Source organism: Ctenopharyngodon idella, chromosome 2 (assembly GCF_019924925.1).
Source record: "Ctenopharyngodon idella isolate HZGC_01 chromosome 2, HZGC01, whole genome shotgun sequence".
Taxonomy (NCBI): domain Eukaryota; kingdom Metazoa; phylum Chordata; class Actinopteri; order Cypriniformes; family Xenocyprididae; genus Ctenopharyngodon; species Ctenopharyngodon idella.
The window spans coordinates 24,611,009-24,637,154 of record NC_067221.1 but is presented as its reverse complement, the minus strand read 5'-3'; the positions used below and the strand labels follow the sequence as shown (position 1 = coordinate 24,637,154).

Genomic DNA, 26,146 nt, shown 5'->3' with positions numbered 1-26,146 from the left:
ATGAGAGAGTGACACCAAATTTAACACACCTGCTTCCCATTCACACCTGAGACCTTGTAACACTAACGAGTCACATGACACTGGGGAGAGAAAATGGCTAATTGGGCCCAATTTGGACATTTTTACTTTTGGCATATATATATATATATATATATATATATATATATATATATATTAGTCTAATTATGCATAAACTATGTACATAATATTCAGATTACAAATTCTTTATTAATTCATTTTAAACATCAGCCTCTTTCATAAGCATTGGTTAAAATTCCTAATTACTATGGATATAATCATAAGAGATACCATTTAAAAGCTGTTCAAAATGACTTTTTATAAATAATTTATTAATAATTTCATAATTTGTAAAATTGATGGTACATATCCCTCCAAATTACAGTGGTTGCTAGCCTGTTACTATGAAAGCTGAGTGTCTTAGCTAATATTACAACCTTATATTTTCTATGGTGTTAAAAAGGTCCAATGAATTCTCACTGCTGTTCTTCTAGGTGTCCAGTGCCATGGCAGAAGAGATTTGTTGTCTGTCTGGTCTTGTGGATGAATTCTGCACTGATTTTAGCCCTGCCCCAAACGCCTTAGCCCTGTACAGAACTGTGAGTTGTGTTAAACTCCTTACAAAAGTAATTTGTTATTTTAAGTCAGATTAGAAAGAATCACGGAGAATTAACTTTTCAAGTCTGAAACATGTACCAAAGAAAATACATGAGCTTTGTTAAGCAGTGCATTAGCTGTCATGTTCTGTTCACTGTTCATAAACTCATGTCTAGTGAGCTACCTGAGTGACAGCTGTCTGGGTGATCAGCGTAACAGGATTGAGGAGCTGGTCTTTTAATATCCTGCTGGTCTCTACGTACAAAGAAAGGTTACTTAAGACTAGACACATTGTTCTTTCATGAGACAAATCTACAGGTCTTTACACATCTTCAAATTCTGTTTAAAGACACAATGGTGTATACTAGCCATGCTAAAATGTAAAATATGTTATATGTTATGTTATTTTATAAATATTATAATAATAATTCCTGTGTAAATGTATTTCAATCATGACAACTTTCAAAAGAGTTTTAATGAATGTCTTGGCGGACTAGATGTGCTGAGCTGCTGCTGAAGAGCAAGTATGGACTTGCTGTTAATAGATACACAGACACGCTGCTGCTGCATAAATACACATGAATCCCGTAGCAGATCTAGACAGGTGGAGCTGGGGAGGTGGAGGGTTTCAGAGGAAACTCCAGCCCACAACAAACACTGAACCAGCCAATCAGCTTGTGTCATGATGTGATTGTTTGCCAGTTGCATATCAGTAAGCGCCCTCTAGAGCTTCATGACTAGTTATTTAATGCCATATTTGTGAAGCACTATATGCCACTTCATATTGGTTTAATTTATTATAAATGTAATTATTTAGTAAGTTCAGATTAAATATAAACATTTTTGGAAGCTTCCTGACTGAAATGAAATAAAAGTAATATTCTGAGGCATAAACACACTGCAAAAAAAATAAATATCTGAAGAAGTTTTCCTAATGAGCCTTATTTATCTTGTTTTAAGAATATTTACAAGATAGTAAGAAGAGGGTTTTTTCCAGTATGTAATAGTCAAATAGGCTATAGTCATGTTTGTGTGCATTTTGCAGAAACTTATGGCCTATGTGGAGGAGATAATGGTGAAGAATTTGGACCTCCGCTGTTCCAGCACTATAAACGGCTGTGTGCTGTCATCTCAGAGAGACATAATGGGTACACACTCATGCAGTTTTCACTTCAGACATAAAGTCTCCAGTAAACAAGCTTTCCCTGGCAAAGGATATTTTAGACTAAACTGCTGTCAGCATTGACCGCCCTCCTGTCATTCTCATACCTAGACACTCTACGTCCTCTGCTGCCCCCTGCTGCCCGAGGTCAACTACACATCCCCAACAGGAAGTTCACTATGACCTATGACCTGAACTTTGCTAGCCTCTGTGAAAATTTTGTGGAAGACATCGACTTTCACTTCTCACTGGGTCTTACATCCTTGGTGAATCGTTTCCTGGGGCCTGCTAAAGCCAAACAAGCTTTGAGTCTGTTGGACCAGAATTTGAAAGTAATTGTCCTAGTGTTTCTTAGTTTTGCACTTGTTTTAATGATCTCTAATAACAAACTTATGAAGTGTGAATAGGCCTAAAGTGACGTGATATGCTTTGTGCACAGGTCACCTCTTCCTCTGCTCCCATGAGAACCCAGACCCAGGAGGAGCTGGCTGTCTCCATGGCAACAGGACTAATCTCTCTCACTTCCAGAGCATCGGTGGGCATGTTGGTCACTGCTGGAGTGGTAAGAAATTTTTGATTAAAAGCTTTTTATACCAGGAAGCACATCAGGTGCAATGTCTTTAAGTTCTAAAAACATTATATAGAGTAAACATTTGAGTAAAACAGTTTTGCGATGCCATTTTTGGATAGGTGTGGCGTTCTGTGGGCTGGAGGGTTATTGTACTCTCTGTGAGTCTCTACAGTTTGCTCTACCTGTATGAAAGGCTCACCTGGACCAACAGCTCTAAAGAAAGGGCCCTTAAGCAGCAGTTCGTGGATTACGCCACTCAAAGACTGCAGGCCATCTCACACATCATCAGCAGTGACTGTGGACAGCAGGTGCAACAGTGAGTGACAAACGAACAAATAATGAGATTTTCACCATTTACTCACCTGTACTTCTGTCTTCCATAAAAAACACAAAAGGACAATTTTAACAGAATGCTCTGGATCTTTCCTGTCCAATTCCTGTCCCCTTCAAAAGGGATGCAAATCAATGCAAAGTTGTCCATATGCTATTATTTCAAATATTCTGAAGACATATCCTGGCCTTTTAGGTTTTTGTGAGAAACAGAACAACATTGAAGTAACATTGAACTCCTATTGAAAATAATGGCTTTTGCTTGTGACCACACCTTTATTATGCTATAAACACTTTTATAAAATGATAGCAGAAGCCTAGAATCTACTCTCTGAATTCCCACTTCAAGCCGAAATTATTCAAAACCAGATACCTTACCATTAAAAATTGTTAAGGTACAGAAAAAGACAGTGACCCTTTTGTCCAGCTATTTAAATTCAAACATGTCTTTTGCACACTGAAGGACATGGACGGTGAATAATGTGACACATCACCTGCCTTTCCCAGCACTTAATCATGGCAGTGACTTTGAGTGAATATTTCATCTACAAGCTGATGACAGCTAAAAAGAAAAGACAACGGCACACTTCACAGACCTGCATACAAACATACTGAGATGTTTGAAATATTGGTTTATATGATCTGTAGGATGAGGGTGTGTGGGTGATGTGTGAAGGATATGCTTCTCTGCATTGCAGGGAGATGGTGGCCGTCTTTGCCCGCATGTGCCAACAGGTTGACAAGAGCGAGATGGAGCTTGAAACTGAGATCCGCAGACTCAGCGCCAGGATCCAGCGCCTGGAGAGTGTCCAGAGACACTCCAAAACCCTCAGGTAGAACAGTCATGATGTGCGTGAGAGAGAATGACAGCTTGTACTGTAGATAATTACCCTTAATTGAAAGCAAATCCTTGTCAATTGGTAATTCTGTATGCACAGGAAAGGTGGGGCAGCATCATATAACAGCATTGAATGTTCTACAACTCTACAAATTGAAATTGTATTTTATACTGTATTTTATGACTTTAAGATGGTGTATTTTTATACTTAAAATTGTATGTTAAGCTGGACAAATACTAAGACCAAAGTAAGCCATCTGGAGATTGATTCCTCTGAGGCCTTACCTCGTGAAGTGAGTTGAACTAAACCCAGCAGGATTCACTTCTCAGCTAAAGGTCAAGATTCATTATTCAAGTATCAGTGCAAGTGGATTTATATAGGCCCGAAAAAGTTTAGTTTAAAAAAATATTTATATAATTCTAACGATACACGTTAAAAAGTATAATATTAATTATGAACATACAATTTCTCACATATAAGGGTAAGTTTAAATGATAACTCGCATTGTTACAATGTTAATGACGTACCAAAAACAGAAAAGTTTTTCCTTTGCAGTTTTTACATACAGACGACACAGCATTGTCAAAACCATCCTCGTTCACACAGATCCGCAAACAATGCTGTAAAAATGCTGTATTATGCGGCCAAGCCAGTAGTTGCCGATGTCACTTAAAAAACTACGCACCTATAGACTGAACGCATAATACATATGCGCATGACGTCACCATTTCACAAATTCGAGTTTTTGTCATTTACACGGAGATGATAACGGTATCATTTTCAAAATCATACACTTTGAAATCCGTTTTCAAAAGTTTGCATTTTCGGGCCCCCAGAACGGCACTGATGTGTAAATGAACAATTTTTTTTTTTTCCATTTTTAATTGAAAACGGTTTCATGCACAAAGCCCCTGAGATGCGTCAAGTAAGCCTATTTCTAAACCTCAATACATCCTCACAAAGTTTTATTTGGTAATGGTACAGGTATTGTTGACCCTTTCTCTCTGTATCAATACAACTATGTAACTTGCAAAGAATATTTTAAAATTCCTGCAAATATGGTGCTTTCTCTGAGAAGTGCACTTTAGTTTCAAAATACAGGGGGCAGGGCTTTATTGCATCAGAGATTTGTCACTGTGCTCACAGCGGATTCATTCAGTATCTGTTCACAATCTCATACCCAGAACAAAACTTTCACAACCAGTTTAGCATTAGTCACTATGATAATAAATGACTGTAAAATCTTTCATCAGACAAAAACAGGTTTCTTGTCATTTAAACCTTATAATATTGGTCTTGTTTTATTCTCAGGCACAAAGCCACTGATCTGGAGTCACAACTGGAGTCTTTTTCAGCACATTATCTGCAGATTCAGCATTAACCAGAGCAGCAAGAAACTGTGGATGAGCAGGAGTAAGACTGTCCTCCAGTGTTCACTGCTGGAACAACCCAAAATCTGCTGAATGAAAAGTTACATAGAATCTAAATTTATTTAATTTCAGTATTTCATACAAGCCTCTGGAACCCAGATTTCTCAATGACAAAAATCTAATTGTAGCAAGTTAATAATATGCAGACAACTTCCTTGATGAAAAGCCTTTATTGGTTATGAGAACAAATAGTAACAGGTGACACTGCCACTGCACAAATACAAATAAATTCTGGGTGTTAAAAAAAAAAATAATAATAATAATAATAAAAAAAGATCTCACAGCAAGTGATCATTGTTTTCTAAACCAACATAATGAAATACAAATCGGTTTTCAATAAAGCAGTTAAAGTGAATTAAGAGGAATGTGTGTTAGAATCAAGAGGCAGTTATGTCTGCTGGTTTTGTCCACGATATACACAGTGAGGGACAGAATCGCAGAACTCAGAATTACTAAAGTGAATTAAAAACAAAATCATTTGGTCTTTAATCAGATAGTTACAACATATGCAGGACCATCCAGACTCATTTATTCTGTGCAATGGACAGAATATCCGTAATGTGGATCTATCGCTATATAAAATACATCAAAACCACTATGAATCACACACGCTTGCTTTTTGGTAAGCCACAATTTGTTTTAAGGGTTGGTGACTGTTGGAGTCTGTTGTTACTATGCTTGAAAGATTGCACTTCGGTTATCGTTGTCCTGTATTTTTACAAATGGGAAAAAAAAAAAAAAAAAAGTTCCTCCTATGCCAGAACTGTAGCAAGTGAAAAAGCCAGCACGCGACAAATACTTGTTTTTTTAAGGTGGTACATTGCTTTGAGTGACAACAGACATTAACACCTTTGAATACAGCAAACATTGCACTACCTCTGATACACTTTCATTTTTAGAGTAGAAGGCAGGGCATTTCTTTGTAGTATTGTGATCACGTGATTGATGTGAACTGCTGCGATAAGGAAATCTGCTTTAGGCTTTCAGTGCAGTAATTTCGATGTTTGGCACCTCAGCAAAAACAACCATGTCCTAGTTCCGATTCAGAAAAATGCAGCTCTTGCTCACTTCCTCTAACGAGAAGGCCAGCACACTTGTAAAACCGATGTTGTGATGGAAACCATTTTCAGAAAATATGTCAATTAGCCTTGAAGATTTATAAGTAATGCACCAAGTGCCTACTGTAAATTACAAAAAAAAAAGAAAAAAAAAAAGGTGATTGCGAAGATCTGGATATCACAGAAGCCGCATCATTTAAATATGATAGTTCTAACACTTAAGATTCAAAATGATTTCATATTTGGTAACTGTTCACAATTACTCAGTTCTCAAGTTGCAATTTCTTAAAGGCCATGCATGAGCGCAGTGAATCAGAAACCTTTCAGATGTTTTTGTGAACTGTTGAAGGAGCAAGCTGTTTTCTTCAGACTCAGCGGACTGTGTATCGCTAGCATAGTGTTTGATCTTATCCATGGGATAAGGCTCAGTAAGCTAGCTGAAATATCCATAGGATAGTATGTAGATTGCTCCTTATGGCCATGCCCTTGTATGCACTAACTGGGAAGTTCAGGTTTAACTTTCAAATGAATGTTCCGGGTTCAATGCAAGTTGCACTCACACACACACTGGTTAAAGGCACTTACAATGAAATTAAATGCAGCAGTGCAATCAACACTAAAATACAATTTTAAAAGTATAGCAACAACACTTAAACACTGTTAACATGAGACTAAATTTAAGCTGTCTGTCCAAAATTTTACAAATATCAACATCAACTACTGTCATGACTACGTAAAGTCCTCAACGAAGAGGACTTTTATAGAAAAAAAACCCAAACACAGTAATGACGTTGGTAATAATGATTTTAGAAAACCCAAATACACATTTTTTAAATGACAAATTGAAGTGCTTCAACACAAATTTCTGCTTTTTACACTCTAAAAATGACTTGTCCTTACTTTCATTGCAAGTACCCTATTTTTTACCAGAAAAAGGCATGAGTCAAAATTATTTTGTTTAACTTGCTTTGTTAGTATTGCTTAACTTGCATTGAGACTGGAACATTCCTTCAAGTCAATAAAAGAACTAAAAGACTATATTTTGATGAGACTTGGATGTCATGAATTATGCTGGCTTTACTAAATTTTAGGTTAAAACACTTTTTGCCTTCATCTTACTACGCAATGTTCTTCGTGGACTTTAATACAACTGTCTAAATGTTGTAAACACTCAAAACAACTGAGGAACATCACTTCCAGATTTGTTGTATGTCCTTGCATATCATAACTAACTGCATGATTCAACTGAAATATCAAAATAATTGCTTTACAAAAGTTTACCTGATAAACAGTAGTCATAAATTAAAGGCATGAAAAAGAAACCCAAATCTATTTTGAATACTGAATGCAATCTGGTATTTTAAATGAATGATCAATTTTGCATGTATTAATGTATCAGAAAATTCTCTGAGGAAAAAAACAAAAACAAAAAAACAATGCCCAAAACAACCACAATGAAAAGCCTAACATTTATACCATTTTTTTTATATGCTCACAAAGCCAGTCTGTAGGTTCATTCATACTGATTGGCACAAAATTAAGGTGATTATTGACAATTTAAGTGAAATATGACTTACTTTAAAGGGTTAGTTCACCCAAAAATGAAAATTATCCCATAATTTACTCACCCTCAAACTATCCTAGGTGTATATGACTTTCTTCTTTCAGTCAAACACGGTCGGAGTTATATTAAAAAAAAAAAAAATCTGTCTCTTCCAAGCTTTATAATGGGAGTGAATAGTAACCAAGATTGAAGCACAAAAAGCACATCCATCTATCATAAAAGTAATCCATACAGCTCCAAGTGGTTAATAAAAATAAATAAATTTTTAAGAAAAATATCCATATTTATAAATCTTTATAGACTATAATCACTAGCATCCTGTAACGTCCGTCCGCGTGTTCATGAGAGATTCGAGTTACGGTGTATGACGTAGGATGTAGGAGTAGCGTAAGCTTAGGTGAGAGTAGACTCCTCTCGCAGTTCAAACAAATAGGGCTGAGCAACAAACTCAAGCTCCTCTGACGTTTTCTCTTTAAAAATTCTCATTTTAGACTTCTAATTCATGACCGATGTTTTGTTTTGCTCTATCCTCTGTGCTTCCAGGTTCATCAAAACGTCATGCATCAGGTCAAAGTCAACTATTTTGCCAGAATCGACTGTCGGAAGTCAGTGATTCTAGTTTATAAAAAGTTATAAAAAATATGCATGTTTTTCTTACAAAACACATCGCTTCGTTTCAGAAGACCTTTATTAACCCCCTGGAGCCATATGGATTACTTTTATGATGGATGGATGATTTTTTTGGGCTTTAAAATATCGATTACTATTCACTCCCATTATAAAGCTTGGAAGAGCCAGAATATTTTTTTTTAATATAACTCTGTGTTTGACTGAAAAAAGAAAGTCATATACACCTAGGATGGCTTGAGGGTGAGTAAATTATGGGATAATTTTCAGGTACTTCAGGTGAAGTAACCTGTTAAAGTTGTTTTTTTGTTTTACAGAAACTGGGAGAGGGCTCTATACCTTCAATACAAACATTTGTGAAAAATACGCACAGTGTAGCTCGTGGTCCATGACAGTTTTTCACTTTCCTTGTCATAGAGCTGAAGCACATTAAATTCAAATACGTGCAGAAACACCAGTGTGTGCTGTTTTGCGTGACGTGACTATTTTCTAGTGCAAAAGCATACAGTCCTAGATAGTTCTTCATCTAAGAAGGGCACGTGTTCATAGTGTGTGTAGGATGGCAGACAATGTCAGAGTGTCAGTGACCAAGGCCTCTTGTTAGGTATTAAGTTGTGCACTTCCAGCCTGCTAACCAATGGCAAAGTGTCACAAAGCATCAAGGCTATGCTTGGTGTTTGGATTAAAACTAAAGACTAAACCAAATCTTCCAGAAAAAGCACAGCTAAAATCATTTACTCAGCCTCAAACTGTTCCAAACTCAAATGATTTTTTTTGTGCTTACATGCATGTAAAAGCACCATGAAAGAGGCCTATATGATTTGTGCACCATACTCAAGGTCTTCTAAAGCTGTACAACAGCTTTGAGTGGAAAAATGGACCCGAAGCAGTGGACCATATAGCACTGATAATCACGACAAATGCACTAGGTCTTCCTGGAGCCTTCATGAATTGCTTCGAATTGTGTCGATTCAATTCTTGAGTTCAACATTCAATCCACTCAAACTGGATGCAAAGGTTAAATGTAGATTACCAACTTAAATTTCAGTCTGTTTCTCACTCAGTCTTTTGTATGCCTTAAGAAGACTTGGTATGTAGAGCACAAGTCATCTGTATCCTGTTTTTGAAACGTAAATGCATCAGTCCCTATTTATTGTGATTGCTTGAAAAACAAAGAACAGCACAGTCTTCAGAATTGTTCTAATTTTGACAGAAGAAAAAAAAAAAAGTCACAGATACAACAACATGAGTGAGTAAATGACAACAACTTTCACTTGTGGGTAAACTATCCCTTTATATGTATCACGCACGTCCAGCTGGATCAGTATGAAAAGCAGCAAATCTCAGAGAGTATAGCTAGTGATAGTAAAGACAGAAGGGATAAACAGGCTGATGGTAAATCCTTCTGTGCAGTCAGTAATACAGTCTCATACAATGAAATGTGCCAAACATTTCTGTCAGGCTTAGAGGATGGCAAACACAAGCCCAGTGACATCGGTGTTTCTCTCACAACTATACACTACCTCCCTGAGCCTGAACCATTTATGACAGAACAGACCAACACTGATGAAACTAGCCAATGCAAACTAAACTTAAGGGGCAAAGGTCAAACACTGATGTCCTACAATACTGTGGCAGCATCATCCTTCGGTTCATTACATTGGCCACTGTGTGTGGCAAATAGCACTGTGATTGGAGACCAAGAAAAATACGCAGGAAAAGAAAACAGGCACAGCCAAGACACCCATCACGAGTATCCACAGACCAGAACATCCAAACACTGTCAGAAGTGCATATGTTATACATACAAGCATAAAGAATGGCGGATATATACACACACAACACAGTCTGTTCCACCTCTCGAGTCGAGATGTGAAGCCAGAGAGACAGAGAGAGCCAGTGGAGGCTCTTCACTGCTGGTCCTCACCTCTTTGACTGACTGTAGGATAGTGGGATAGTGCAGAGAGAAGAAAACCAGGGCATCTGTAAGGAGGAGAAGAAGAGGGAGGGGTCCTGTGTGGCAGTGGTGCACTACAGTGACTCTGTGATCAGAAAGAGTGGCTCCCCGAAGTCCCGCCCAGTGAGGTCAGTTCCATATCCTGAGGAAGCTGTCCCAAGAACCGGTGGCCACAGCCATGCCATCACTGGTCACCCCCAAACAGCTGACCCTGTTGTCATGCCCAGCTAGAACGCCTTCAAAAAAACAACAGCAACAAAATAGCAGGGATGAATTTTACAGTCTAAAGGGTTTTTCAGACTGCACTTAACCCTGGGTTATTGTCATTCTAAACCCCGCATTTTACCCTGTGTAGAAGAACGTTTCACACTTGTAATTTAGAAAGTGTGGAACGCAAACCAATGAAGGTCCAACTAACAGGCTCCTAAGACAGGTCAATTCTTTGTGTTCTTTGTTTAAAGCATGGGGACTTATGGCATAAATATTTGTTATTGAGAATTAAGTTTGAGTTTTTGATTATACTTTGTTGTAAAAGTAGTGTTATATTTCAAGTCACCATTAGAGTGATTAGTTTTCTCTTCAGTGAACTTTCATTTCAACGAGTATATACACATTATGTTTTGGTGTAACTATACAAGCTTTTCAGTTTGCTCAAACTGACATACAAGTTAGACAAACTATAAAGTTCTTTTTTCTTTTTTTTTTTAGTTTTACAAAACTTACATATTTGATGAAAAAAAAAAACCCCAACTGTAATTAAGTTAATACTATGTGTGAGACTAGTCCATTAAACAATACTGCTGCTCTTCTACGTTTTTTTTTTTTTTTTTTTTGTATATTTAATGATTTGCTTTCTATTTTTACAAAGGCTACATTTAAATTAGAGTCATGTTAATGTTACATATTAAAATTAATATATTATTTGAAGTGTCTATCTGGAGCGGAAAACAAAATCATTTGATTTTACCACAGATTTTGCATGCGTTTGTTTTCTCTGTGGCAAAATTTCCATTTAAACGTTAAAGAAATTAGCCGAGAACATTTAAAAATCAAGTAGAGTTCTCTCTAGTTTTTTTTGCATACATTTCCCACTTTGTGTCTCAGGGGTTTAACGATTAAAGTCTTCTCTTGAAATATCTGAATGCAAACAAAGCCAGTTTTCTCTCTAATATCAGTAGAATGCCTCATGGTAAATCAGAGATTATTTAATACAACATTTGTGAAAACACCAAGGTTTGTTACTAAAGTAAAACCATGATGAATGGCCTTAATGGTGTCTTCGTGTTGGTTTTGCCGACATGGTTTAGAAATTCAGGACTGCCTGAGATGAGACCACTTGAGATGTTTGACTTTCTCAATTTTGCTTTAAAGCAGAAAAGCTTCAGTAGAATTCAAATAGGTCCCATAGATTTTGTGATCTGTAACAACTGTCAATGAGGTTTTTTTTTCGTGTGGTCAAAGGGCTGTGTGAAGTACTGACCTGCACGCTCTCCTTTTAGTGTGTCCCACACATTGCAGTTGAAGTCATCGTAGCCAGCGAGCAGCAGACGGCCACTCTTGGAGAAGGCCACGGAGGTGATGCCACAGATGATGTTGTCATGCGAATACATCATCAGTTCCTGGTCCGCACGAAGGTCAAACAAACGACAAGTGGCGTCATCCGAGCCAGTGGTGAACGCATTACCATTTGGAAAGAACTGAAAAAACAAGCACAATTGAAACCGGATGATATAAACACAATTTTGAAAAGTACTATGAAAAGACAGGCTCAATAAGAAGTAAACCAGCATAAGACACTGCTGAGGACTTTTCTCTTTGACACTCACACAGACAGCATTTATATCAGACACGTGTCCAGTGAAAGACTGTCTGCACATTCCGTCTCGGATGTCCCACAATTTGGAAGATGCGTCGCAGGCACCCGACACAAAGGTCCTAGAGTCTGGGCTAAGGGACAGGCTCATCACATCTCCACTGTGCCCTGTGAACGTGGTGGTCTGCTGACCGGTCTCAATGTCCCAAAGAGCACTGCAAAGGAGAAAGGCAGCTGGTTCAGGTTCAGTACAAGATCATCAAACAGACCTTGATAAAAGGGTTATTATTTCTTTAGCTTCGCAGTATCAACTCAACAGAGCTCAACAATCAAGACCCAGCCCTACCCAGGGCCATAATTTGGACCAATATTTCATATTTTTTTGGCTGAATGATGAATATATGTTATATATCTCACTACGAAGTGGGCTAAATGTTCAGTTTTTTTTTTTGTTTTTTTTTGGTAAATGAAGCTTGTTAAGCCATTTGTTTCATGGCAGAAGACTTTTTGGGCTGTGAAGGTTTCGTGGCTGGGGTTGCAGCAGCAATACAAAGTTTAACACACTATCATACTGTAGTTTATGGTGGAAGAGATTTGAAGAAGATTTGCAACCTGTTTATGACATTATCTACAGATGAAATTGTGTTGCTGGGCATCAGAGCTTTTAAATCTAATAATCTCCAAGTAATTGAACTAGGACAAATAATGATTATTTTCATAATTGATTAATCAATTTCTTTTATTAAATCAATTAATTGAATAGAAAAATCCAAATTTTATTTTCTGTGTAACTTTTTTTTTTTTTTAAATAAAGAAAATGTTATTCCATTACAATATTCTCCTCCAAACAATATGCAAATTAAAGGCTATGAATATATGCATCTATGTAGACTATGCTATACAGTTATGTGCAAAATAAAATATAAACATATTCTAAAACAAAAAAAAGATTGCTTTTTAAAGCAGAAGTTAAAATCACTAAACTAGATTTAAAAAATAAAAACAAAAGCACAGACTAAAACATTAACTAGTAAGAGGTTGGAGGAACACACATTCACTCACCTGAACAGTAGTTATATTACATTTGATTTACCTCATTACAAAATGTTCAAAACTCTGCAGCCCGCTTGATCACTCACAAGAATGAATAAGCACAACACTCCAATCCTCTCCTTCACTGGCTTTCGGTTTCCTCAAGTATAAACTTCAAGGTATTAATTCGAACTTACAAAGCCCTTCATAACCCTGGTCCTACATATTTATCTGACTTACTTCAGCTTTATGCTCCTGTTCGTTCCTTACAATCTTCTAGTGCGGGACTGCTAGTCACCTCTAAGTTTAGTCTGGTAACTATGGGTGCCAGGTTTTTTATGGCTCGTTTCCACCAAGCGGTACGGTTCAGTTCAGTACAGTACAGTACGATTCGGGACGGTAAACCTTTATCCAGCTTGCGTTTCCACCGCCAACAGTACCCTTATTTGATAGGCGTGGTGTATGCCGGAAAGTAGCGATCAACGTCATTCTCAGGTGAAGAAGAAAGTGACAGTAAACAACAATAGAGGACATACAGCAGCTTTGTTTGAGCAATGGCTGAAGGCTGCAAGGAAAAACAGCCGAAAAATACTCTGTTGCAACGGTATTGTGTTGTCATTCCCCTTGTAGCACGCACAAGTGACAATTCACTGTCAACCAATCAACGTTCTGCAATGAGTGTAGCTCCACCCTTTTGGTACCGGTACTATTGGTACCATTGTGCTAGGTACCTCGCGGAAAGGTCCCAAAAAAGTGTTACGGTATGGTTCGGTATTTTGGAACCATTCACAAATTCTGACAACGGAAACGGAAATAATTGCGTACCGTACTGTACTGTACTGAACCGTACTGCTCAATGGAAACAAGCTATTAGTGTTGTGGCTCCCAGGTTGTGGAATGCTCTTCCTCAAGACATCCGTCAAGCATCCTCCCTTCTTTCCTTCAAAAACCTCTTAAAAACACATTTTGTTCTCTGAATATTACTCTTCTTCCTTGTTATGGATATGTTATTTGTTTGTATTCCTCTATTTGTTTGTATTACTCAACTGGAAAAGGCACTATATGAATAAAAATTATTATTAATTTTTAATTTAATAATTATTATTATTTTGTAAAAATACAAGTGCCACATGAAGATTTTAAACCTACGTATCACAACCAATAACAAGCATGCAAAATGTATATTTTAGTCAGAATTGTGTTATCCCATTATCCCATTTAATTGCACTCTGTTTGGCGCCCATACATGTGCTGGCGTCCTTCAGTGAAGGCTGTCATATCGATTTAAGCTGTTTTGTCTTATTCTAAATAGTTTATGAAAACATATCAATATACCTTAGAAAGTCAATATACCGCCCAACCCTATCACAGGACCAGTGTGAGAGTGGATTTTTTTTTTTATAGGCTAGTCGATGGAAGCATCACACCTCGTGTGTGTCAATACACCTTACATTCCTTGATAATGTATATGCATTTTTTTGTTTATATATATATATATATATATATATATATATATATATATATATGTATGTATTGACACACACGAGGTGTGATGCTTCCATCAACTAGCCTAGAAGAAAAAAAAAAAAAAAAAAAAAAAAATCAAAACCTTTCATCAAAGTTGTCCTAAAACGTTCTTCTTAGAACAACTTTGATGAACTTTTTTGATCCACTTCAAATGTTGACTACTGTATATATCCCGATTTGAGCTCCGCTACAATTTGGAGAGGTTAAGGCCCGGGTATACTTCATTTTCCATGTTACGCTCCGTCTCGTGCACAGTTGAGCGCAAGCCTTTCAAAGTGTACTCCTTTGGCCGCAAGTTCGGAAAGACGCGTTTGGTGCATGCACACTATCTAGTGGACTTTTCAAACGCACAAAGTCACTCGCATATGCGCTGTTGTACGCGCACCGCCCGTGCACCATGCGGTCACAAAAATTCAGCTGCACATAGACGGGGTGTGCAAACATCCAAGGACGTCCTGATGCCGAAAATTAGCTGCAAGGATAATAAAAGATTAGTAGGCCTACTCATTTCAAAAACAACTTGTTTAATACAAAATACTTCTTGATTCACAAAAATACTAATTTTTTCACTATGGGCCACATGACAAATATTCAAATAATAAATTATTAATCTCTCATCGTCTCTAAGAGAATATGCGCCATTAATGCAGCGTCAGATGCCAAAATTATGGCAGGACCTTAAGAGAGCTGTGCATAAACAGATTCCCACAAATCTCAATGAACCGAAGCAATGTCGTATGAAGAATAGGCCAAAATTTCTCCACGCCGACGTGAGAGACTGATGAAGTCATACAGAAAATGATTACTTCAAGTTATTGCTGCTAAAGGTGGTTCTACAAGCAATTAAATCAGGGTGTCACACATGGCTTCTCCATTTTGTCTTTATTTTTGTTAAATAAATAATGACACGTCATAATATGTCATGTGTTGTTGTTCATCGGAGGTTTTATTTACCTAATTTTAAGACCTGCTAAAAACACGTTTTTTTATTATGTCCTGATACGTAAAACCATAGAATTCAAAAAGGTGTACTTTCTTTTTCACACGACTCTGAGTATGTATGTGTGTGTATATTATATATATATATATATATATATATATATATATATATATATATATATATATATATATATATATATATATATATATATATATATGGAACATTTACTTAAATATAAAGTAAATGAATTAAAAACAAATCAGTAATTGTTTGTACTGTACATCATTTTGAGCAAAAGTGTTTAATGCAGAATATAGATAGCTTTATTTGTTAGAAGAAAAAATACATTTATCTTATTTGTGGTGGGATATGAAACTATTAGCAGGGCAAAAAAACTTCTGAACTTCTGACTGAATTATTTTAACAGTACTAAAACTTTGAGAAAACCATAAAACCCTAAGATAATTAACAATAGTTCATCACACAATATCATGAAATGCCCATCTATGAAATTCTTCAATTAATTCTCATTGCCTCTAGCTCAGAAATACATTGTGTGATATATGTAATGCACTCATGATATAATTAAAAATTGAAGTTAAACAATCTATTAAAATGGTCATTCAACGCTGTGATGGACTCACCATGTAGTATCTCCAGAGCTGGTGACAATCTGACTATCGTCCAAAAAGCGACAACATGACAAATAACCTGGAGGGAAAAAAAACATGAACATCCCACTGAATAATAGATACAGACACAGATTAATGATGCTAATTTCTCTGTTGACAAGGTTTACCTGTGTGTCCAGGCAGTTCTCTGGTGACTCTGACATTGCCCTCACGGGTTTTAAGGCTGTAGATTGAGCAGATGTTGTCCAGGCCTCCACAGGCTACATAATTCCCTGAGGGAGCATAGGCGCAAGTCATCACCCATGATGACCTTAATGGAATGGCATGAATCTGGAAAGAATTACAAAAAAAAAATAATAATAATTGTTTCAGTAGCTATTCCCTTCTGTTATACAGAATGAGACCAATGCTGAATTTGGAACCTCATAATTCTCACTATTTCTGCCATGTAACGATATGGTAAAAACAGTAATAGTATGCTAGTAGGTGATTTCGAATTCAGCACAAGTTAGCATGTTCCACCCACAGGTTCGAAGCACATCCTATTTTACCTGCGTACATACAGTACACTCATGTAAAGAAACAAATACTGTATAAAATCTTGGCTGCATGATTGTTTATATCGTAATAAAAATATAAAATATAACCTAAATTATCGCACAGCTATACATCTGTGTGTTTGTGTGTATTTTATATATTTTATATATAATTGTTAACATTAGTTAATGCACTGTGAGCTAACATGAATAAACAATGAACTGCTGGTTAGTTCATGTTAGTTAATACATTAACTAATGTTAACAAATGGTTACGCAGCGCAAACGTGATGTGTAACCAATAAGGTTCATTCTCGTGTGTTACGCAGCACGTTTAAGCTTCCGGAAGAGGTTTCTTTTTGTGTATTATTCATGTTCGGTTGAGCTTCCGTTTATGTTCGCTGATCAATGTTTACATGCGAGTAAAAGCCTAAATTAAATCTTATTATCATAAAAAGCGATCAAGTCTCTTCAGAAAATTTAGACTAAACCGCACGATTCATATTGAGTAGTTTTCTGATCTCTTTATGATCTTTTTAAAGCATCAAAGTGTCAGTTGCAAAGGCAGTCAATGGAGAGACAGACATCTCACAGATTTCATCAAAAAGAAATGATTTGTGTTCTGAAGATGAACGAAAGTCTTATGAGTTTGGAACGACATGAGGGTGAGTAATTAATGACAATTTTCATTTTGGGGTGAACTAACCCTTTAATTTTTAACTCTGACTTCATAGTTTATTATTCTTTAAAAACAAAGTGTCAATTACAAAAGTTCTCATTCATATATCCTTGTATAACAACTGTGCTTTTTATATTTATATTCACTTGTTGGGCTGGACTAACCTTGTTTGTGGTGTAACTGTCCCAAACGATGAGTTTGCCATCTTGTGAGGCACTAACTAGTAACCTTAATGTTTATAAAAAAAAATAAAAAAAAAAATAAAAAAAAACACACACACACACACACACACACACACACACACACACATACACACAGAGAGAAAAAAGGGTTAAAGAGTAAAGTGCTGTTGATAATACAAAACATCACAGATTAAAAATGCAACAAGGTTAATACTGTGGACAACGATTGAATTGATAATTTTCTTTAAACGACAAACTCTGCAGGCAACTATGGACACAAACTCTGTCCATCTAACAATTGTGTCTCCTCCCTAAAGTACTAGAACGGATGCACAGATGGAGAAAAGGTGAATGATAGACGGAGGGGAGGAGGGAGAAAATGAGAGACTGGAGCAGAAGGCAGCCTACATAATCCCAGAACACCCCTGAGTTGTGAGAGGCCTGCTGTATTATTCATTGAGTGTACACTGACAGAGCTGCAGGGTTCCTCTGAGAGTGCCCATCCTCCAGCCCCCTCAATCGCTCTCTGTCAACTGACCTGGAATCAGTGGCCCAGTGCATGGCATAGATTTTGGCCAAATGGCCTCGGAGGGTCCGCCTCGTTCTCATCTGGATCCTTCCAACTGAATCCAGACCAGCTGTAATCTAAGCATACAAAGAAATCTTAATTTACAGTGACACTACATAGCAAGAAGCATTTCACAAACCCGAATTGCACTGTTGATCACTCGCATGTTGAAAGTGCTGTATTAGTTGATTTAACGGTTATAGTGATAATCTAAAATTAACATAGCACTTAGTGAAGACAAACAGAAATTGTGAAATCATAAGTCACAAACAAAAAACCTGTGCATGAGTTAAATGTTTAAATTTTGATGGAGAACTTGGCATGTAAGAGGGTGTTTAATATTTCAGTGCACTTAAGAGCGTGTTCAGCACGTGCGTCAGCAGCCAATTTGCATGTCTGTGCTGAGCTCAGAAAACAGGAGAGCAGGAACCTCCATAGACACGCCCCATGATGAGCTGGGTTAGACCAGTGCTGCTCTTATGGGGAGGGGGACTCAGCAGGGACAGTGGCAGAGCTGCTTACCTGGGACAGGCTGGAGTCGCTGCATGCTTTTCTGGCATCCTGCAATGGGAACAGTAGCATTTCAGAGAGGAGTCATTCTACTAAACAGGGCTGAGGAAAACGCATGTATAAGAACATCTATTCACTGGCACTCAGGTCCACATGAAGCTTGGATTAAATTAAAACATTTAAAAAAAAAAAAAAAAATGGTCAAATTGAAAAAAAAACTATTCCAATAACCAAAGCTGATATATACTGCACAAAGTAATGCAACCAATATAAGAGTGAGGTGCAGATGTATACATAATTTAACAAAATACTTCCTTCAACAATGAAGTAACAGGACATTTATAGGAATCTTTTTTACAGTATATTTTTGAAGAGGTTAAGCATATTTTTATAGCCATAGGAAACACCTATCTAAATATAAAATACACAGCATCTCATGCTTGTAATCAGTCAATTAAAATAAAACTGACTAAACAGTACAAAATTAAAATGTGTTGTCATTCTTAAGAATGTAATTTGGCAGTTATGCATTTATGTGTTTTAGATCCTACAGCTGCAAGAGTTTTGGAACATTAAAAAAAAAAAAAAAAATGGTTCACAGACCAAAAGAGGTTAAGAACTCTTGACTTAGATGGTTTCACAAAAGATAGTCAATTTTGGAACTGGCACAAGGTAGAACTTCCACTTGAGTACAACTGTCAAATGGGCACCATTATTGGGCCATTGCAGATGAATTAATTAATCAGTAATCAATTAATCAGCACTTCTGCCTTACTTATACACTATCGTTCTAAAATTTGGGGTTGGCCACCAAGGCTACATTTATTAGGTCAAAAATGCAGGAAAAACAATAATACTGTTAAATATTATTACAATTTAAAATGTTTTCTATTTGAATATATTTAAAAATCTAATTTATTCCTGTGATTCAAAGCTGAATTCTCAGCAGCCATTACTCCAGTCTTTAGTGTCACATGATTCGCATGCATTGCGGTGCTCTCGTGAACGCGCATCCGAGACTGATACGGAAGAGAGGAAATTGTTGAATAAAGTCATTATTTTTGTTGGGTTTTTTTTTTTGGTGCACAAAAAGTATTCTCGTCGCTTCATAACATTAAGGTTGAACCACTGTAGTGACATGGGCTGTTTTAAATATATTTTTATCTTTAGTACCTCTCTGGGCATTGAAAGTGTAAATTATTGGAGTAAATTAATTGGTCTCATTCTGTTAATTTGTGTTCCAAAGATGAACGAAGGTCTTACAGGTGTGGAACGACATGAGGGTGAATAATTAATGACAATTTTCATTTTTGGGTGAACTAACCCTTTAAATGCAAGTGAGCTGCTGCTCCCCACCCCGCTTTCCAGAAGAGGGCGGAGCCTGTACAACTCATGCCTGGATACTCTGCTAAAAGCTAACAAAACAGTTAACTCTAATGCAGCCACGCTCACGTGACATTGCAGTTCTAAGCTAAAAGGGCAGATCGTTGCCATTCATGGGCAGGGCTTCCCCTACTGTTACGTAAGATTAGGGGGAAATCTGGAACTGCTCGTTTGGAGAGACTGTTTATGATTTATGGGGATTATAAAAAAGGAGTGTGTGGATTTTTACCATTATAGGCTGGTTGTACACACACTGTGGATACAAATCTGTATTCAAACACATTATAAAGGGATAGTTCACTCAGTCATTAAAGTCATTATTCATTCAGCCTCATGTCATTCCAAACCCGCAAGACTTTCGCTCATCTTCGGAGAACAAATGAAGATTGAAGGGGGGGGGCATTGTCTAATGCTATTTAATGCATTCTGACCTATTTACACTGTTAAAGAGTTAGATTCTCTTGCTAAACATGGCCAAAGTTTCAAAAAACAAGTTGGAAGAGCGCGCACACACATCAATCAGAGCAAGAGCAAGAGAACGCGCCCATCAACGTGCTTCATTCGGGTTACGGAAGTCATTGGCAGCGCTGCACAGGACTTGCTCGAGAAAGAATTTATCACTTTGTTTTTAGACCACGAAATCAACAATGTCACCAAAGAAGTGTGTTTTTGGTTGTGAGGGAAAGATAACCTTGCTTCCCAAAGAACCCAGCATTAAGTGGAGCTGAGAGACTTGTCCTCATGCATTACATTGATGTGCTCTACACATTTGTCATTAAAATAACCATAGAAACCGCCTTAAATTAACTACCAAAATAAGTATAAATTTATGTCTGAAAGTTGCAATCACTTTTTTATTGGTTAAAATTAACAGAGAATATCTTGTGTTTTCCATGGCTGCTCGAGCCCTTAGGATCGGCGCTAATGGTTTTATAAACAAGGCCCAGTCTGGCACTGGATTTACAGATCGTTTGAAACTGAAAGATGGAGCGGTCACAGCAGTAAAAGATCACGGTCATGAGTCGGAACCGCAGGTGGCGAGTAAAACTGCATCAAATGTCTGTTTTGTTGGCAGTCGGCGCCTAAGTGCATATAATGTAAACAACACAAACGTATTATGAATCAAAAGTTATTCAGGGATAATGCGATGGTGTATACTGTGTATTTAAATACATTTGTTTAGCTGACCATCAATAGCTTGCAGATGATCCCTACGCAAAAGCTGCGCGTGGTCGTCACTCTTTAGCTTCACCCACGGGCTACGGCACGCCTCCAGGAGCTCGGCTGTTTTTGAAAAGACTCGGTACAGCATATCTTTCTTTTATAAATCTGATAAAAACTTTTCGGAGATATGAAGGATGCTATACTACTCTATAGGTACTCAAGATTAACATGAGACTGGCCGAAACTGTGTGTGTACCCTTTAAATATTGTTACAGTGATATTTCCCATGTGTTTGTCAAACTGCAGATCTAAATACATCACGGGGAAAATGCAAACAGCAATTTCATGTTACTGAGGAAACTAGGGGTGCAACGGTTCAGATTACTCACAATTCGGTTTGTATCACGGTTTTAGGCTCACGGTTTCGGTATGGTTCGGTATGTGCTATGTTCAGGTAAAAAATTACTACTGTCAAATAAAAATAAAGAAAATAAGAACAAATAATCAAACAGCACAAATAAATACAGAAAAGCAAAGATACAAATTAATAAAGCTTTTCAGGTTTTTCATGCATCCAGTTTTCAGGTACAGAAATTGAATAAAGTAGCTAATAAAATGTAAAATAACATTCCATGTAATCTTCACTGTATAATTTAAAGATCAATCATTATTAATTACAGTTACTATTCAGTCATGAGCAATGAGTGATTTCCTTGTCTTTTGTTGTTTGATTAACATTAAAAACACATTCAGACAGCAGGAACGCAAGGGCTGCTGTCTCTTTAAAACAATACACGGATCACTACACTGATACTGAACACATGCGTTCTTTATCGAGTGTATAAGTTCACTTAAGACATAACCGACTATGCTTGCTAGGATACTTGCCAAGACGGGCATGTTGACATAATTTTGTGTGAATTTGTCCGTTCAAGCACAAGACTTGAAAGAGACCTCAATATTTGTGCGCTGTACACACGCTTCTGCGTGCGCGCTTCGGATGAGTGCACAAATCTTCTCACAGCGCGTGCATAAGTTCTCTTTCGCGCCTTGCACTCAAATGTTTAAATTGGCAAGGCTTAAATGAGTTTAGTTTAAACATGCTGTTCAGGTCTCACCTGCGCTCGCGCGCTATCAACACCCGGGTGATGACGGCGTAAATGACTTGTCATATGAGCATACGGCACTCGCAGTGAACAAAGTTTAGGGGAATCCAGAATGCATCAACAGAAACATACATTAGCCTAACTCTCTCTGTCTGTTTTATTTATTTTCTACAAACCATATTACAGATGCGTATGCGTCGTCAGATATGAGATGAACCGTGGTGCAAGTGTGTGCCGAACGGTACAGTGCGGTACAGTTTTTACCGAGAACCGTTTGACCCCTAGGGGAAACATATACTTATATATGTGCCTGAAGGACAACAGCGCAGTTGAACAGGCAGAAGTGAATGGACAGCACGCATCATTTGAACTCTCCTCAGTAATGCTATCTCATGCGTAATACAGCGTAGTGCTTGGATTAGAAGAGTTCATTCTCATGAATAATGAGAATTAATGAGCTCTTTGTTATGAATAAATGCAGAGAAGCGCTAAGAAACTGATGATGTCAGCTCGTTCGTCCAGCCCTGACTGGAGCCCTGGCAGCCAATCACCATTCCGGATCTTGCCGGTATTACGCATTGACGTCAGAAGCCGTGACGCTGCTCCGACTTTGCTTTTCAAACCGGAAGACAGAAATTGCTCTAAAAAAATGCAAAAATGACTACTTTCCATTTATGAATAAACTTAATGAGTACCTTTAGTGTTTTTAATGATAGGCAGCCTGTACATGTCTGTTCACATCTCAAAAAATGTGTTTTGGGGTTTCATGACCCTTTAATGACAGAATTTTAATTTTGGGGCAAATCCCTTTAAGAGAACAGCATTTATTTGAAATGTAATTCTTTGTAACCATGTAAAAGTTGTTACTGCCAATTTTAATCAATTTAACGCCCCCAAACTTTCGAAGGGCAGAGTACCAATGTGTATTCTGCTGTGTGAATTAGTTGTGTGAAGAAGTGTCGATATGACCCCAGAAGCCATTCTTTGATCAGATTGGCTGAGCAGATAAGTTAGCGGATCTTACCCTGATCTGATTGCGCAGCTGCTCGGCCTCCTGCCGCAACTGCTCCAGCTCGCTCATGGTCCTCCAGGTGTTTCACTCCCTTCCCAGCTTTGATAAAACTGAACACACACACACACAAGCATTAAGCCACATTAAGTAGTCAATAAAGGAAGTAAAATGGAGCACTCATGCTGGATCAATAATTCAAGCTACTCACACAAACAATATTCATTAGAATGTCATGTCAGAGGTCTCACAGACACAGTAAGATGGACCCTTTAGACACAATTTGTGGTGAACACAGAAAGTGATCCAGTAGCACCAATGTTTTCACTATACTGAATAGAACTAGCGGCTCACTGTATCATACAATTCAGCGAAGCAACCTATCGCAGCTTTAGCACTGCAAACTGAAGAGCTGGGCACGCTGTGCTCCTTTGTTTAATGAGGGGCAGCACTGTTTGGCACTGCCTACTAGTTGATTTCCCTAAAAATACAAATAACACCACCTCAAAAAGCCAGCTAATTAAACTGTTTAAAATGTTAAGAGGTTATATGCAGTATGATACTCAACAAGGTAAAAAAAAAAAAAAAAAAACAACATTCATTCAAAGGCCATATGCAAATTTATCAGTTAGTCTAATTGTAATATTAAAACAAATTATGAAAAAAAAAGGGTTCCCACATCTTTTCATATGAACTTTTAGAGTTTTAAACTTTCAAATTTTATGTCCATATTTCCATGACTCAATTAACCTAATCTACAGCTTTCAATCTTACTGCAGCCTATGCACCAAATACTGAGTATGAATTCCAACATTGGTGGTTTGACACAATACGGGAATACCCCTAGAGTTCGTTCAGGACTACCCTGCCCTCGGTGAAATCTGTACATTTCAGCATAAGTTTTTTTTTTTTTAGGGAAGCACAGTAGCATGACTGCAAGCAATGTTGCTAAAAACAGGAAGACTGCTTGTCCCAACCCTAGCAGTCAAATTACAGGAAAAGTAAGCAATGATCAGTGTGTATTTTAAACAAGCTTTCCATCATAAGATACTGTACACATTAACTGACAACATTATAATATGAATAAAACACACAAAAAGCTCAGGTTGATTAAAATATTGGGGCATCTTCTCAAGTGGGGAAAAAAAAATATATCAATCCAGCTAGTTCGGGCATATTAAATCCATTTTAATCCAAAATGTAATGTGTAAATTACATCCGGGTGTTTATAATCCTTAATCCAGATGTGTTAATCTCTCATTTAACCTGTGACACTCAAAGAGTCTGTTAAGCTTGTTGCGATAAACTCGAAAAACGCAGTTGTAAATTAAACATCCACACAGTGACGAAAAATTTGCCCGTTAATTGTTACATTTGTGTTTGTGTTTCAAGTTTAATACGATAAAACGCAATGTGTAATACTGATGTTCACGTACATTTCACATTATTCGAAGCTAGCCAACTGTTTTGACAACAGAATCAATACCACATGTTGCACTAGGCAGAAATCTCTACAGAATCCACTATTTACACGACAAAAGGTATAAAAGAATCTTTCTCTGCGGATATGTCATCCGTCAAGTTAATCACGGAGTTATAGTATGATTAGGTTAGTTTGGTTAGCACAGTGGCTAGCGAGCGGTGACTGTATCATGTCAGTTACTCCAGACCACCACACAAACATTGACACATTACCTGATGTAGAAACACTACAAAATCCTCCTGCCGCGTGTAAGGGTTAGCTGACTTTTCTTTCTTTTCTTTTTTTTTCAAAATGTTAACGCGGTCATTTCGTTTACATCCAAAACAAGGTATCGGGCGCCAAATTTACTAGATTCAAGGCAATTCACAGAGCCGATTACCACACCCATACTGATACTGAGAGCATGGCAACAATTGGATGGAGGGGGGAAACGAAACAGTGCAGTTTTTTTAACAGAAGATATTCAGTGTACCGGTGTAAAAATGAGTAAAATGTGTCTCTCGGTACTTTATGTAGTATATTATTATAAAGCTAATGTATTTTTATCAACACAGTTTGACAATTGTCTACGCCTACCTAATCACGTCACCCGCGTTTGAAATGGTTCTGGCTATCAGCTTCCTCAATTATGAAAATTACTGAAGTAGTTTGATACATTGGATGCAGTCACAGATTTGTAACAGTTCGCTTGCATTAAGTAGACTTATAAGAAAATAGCCATTAGAATAGTGTGCTCTGCCATTTTAAAAATGCAACTATATTAAAAATACATAAATGTGTTTATAATTTGCTACTTTCCATAACTATGAAATGAATGTCTATGATATTAGTTACTATTTTAGCAAAGTTTCCTTTTGAACCTCATCACAGCATAAGATACCCACCTATTTAAAGCCACAGGATACACTGGGTGGTTGCCAGTTTGCCACTTCTCAGAGTGACTATCAATTTCAGAGCCAATGTGTTAAAAAAAAAAAAAAAATAATAATAATAATAATAATAATATACTAATAATAATTTGGCTAATGAGACTTATTTGGAATTTAATTTTAAAGTGAATTATTATGTAATATTTTGGAGCAATATACAAATAAGCATTAGGCAACAGTGGCAAGAATGAAACTGTCTGTGGCAATCCATGGGTTAAGAAATGCAAACCACACACTCACTGCTTCATCATCTCACTCTTGCTGATCTATAAACCCTGTCTAAAGCAGTCAAATGAAATAATAATCAAGTTACAAAACCAGTATTAAGTGACATTTAGTCTTACCTAGTATGTTGAAGTCCACCAGTGAGAGGTTGGTCAATGGAAGCACACAGCTCCCTTTGTAGTGTATGTGTGTGTGTGTGCGCGTGTGTGTGTGTGTGTGTGTGTGTGTGCGTGTGCGTGTGTGTCTGTGTGTGTGTGTGCGCGTGTGTGTGTGTG

General features: G+C 37.3%; 2 protein-coding genes across 3 annotated transcripts in view; one reads left to right on the top strand and one right to left on the bottom strand.

The window, feature by feature from the left end:
* The window catches only part of mfn1a (mitofusin 1a), a 20,909-nt gene extending 15,699 nt beyond the window's left edge, over positions 1–5,210 (top strand). Inside the window, exons 11-17 of the mRNA XM_051915574.1 lie at positions 513–617; positions 1,661–1,763; positions 1,889–2,109; positions 2,217–2,339; positions 2,468–2,664; positions 3,377–3,511; positions 4,829–5,210. Coding sequence (XP_051771534.1) covers positions 513–617; positions 1,661–1,763; positions 1,889–2,109; positions 2,217–2,339; positions 2,468–2,664; positions 3,377–3,511; positions 4,829–4,898 — 954 coding nt within the window. The 3' untranslated portion in view covers positions 4,899–5,210. The remainder of the gene's footprint in view (positions 1–512; positions 618–1,660; positions 1,764–1,888; positions 2,110–2,216; positions 2,340–2,467; positions 2,665–3,376; positions 3,512–4,828) is intronic.
* gnb4a (guanine nucleotide binding protein (G protein), beta polypeptide 4a) lies at positions 5,103–26,146 on the bottom strand. Of its 2 annotated transcripts, none has more exons than XM_051915565.1 (10): positions 25,991–26,146; positions 23,250–23,347; positions 18,585–18,623; positions 18,033–18,139; positions 17,477–17,540; positions 16,265–16,427; positions 16,110–16,176; positions 11,980–12,181; positions 11,634–11,850; positions 5,103–10,389 (listed from the first exon to the last, which is right to left on the bottom strand). In XM_051915565.1, the coding sequence occupies exons 2-10, from the start codon at positions 23,304–23,306 to the stop codon at positions 10,283–10,285; spliced, it is 1,023 nt and encodes a 340-aa protein (XP_051771525.1). In that variant the 5' UTR covers positions 23,307–23,347; positions 25,991–26,146; the 3' UTR covers positions 5,103–10,282. The 2 variants fall into 2 exon arrangements, with proteins under 2 accessions (XP_051771525.1, XP_051771518.1); XM_051915558.1 differs by lacking the exon at positions 25,991–26,146 and adding an exon at positions 24,930–25,215.

Excerpts from the sequence above, each read along its gene's own strand:
- gnb4a (XM_051915565.1), bottom strand. The coding sequence starts at position 23,306 with ATGAGCGAGCTGGAGCAGTTGCGGCAGGAGGCCGAGCAGCTGCGCAAT. Across the intron at positions 18,624-23,249 it reads AGCTGCGCAATCAGATCAGG|GATGCCAGAAAAGCATGCAG; the intron begins GTAAGATCCGCT and ends TTCCCATTGCAG. Across the intron at positions 16,177-16,264 it reads AGAACTGCCTGGACACACAG|GTTATTTGTCATGTTGTCGC; the intron begins GTAAACCTTGTC and ends TTTTCCCTCCAG.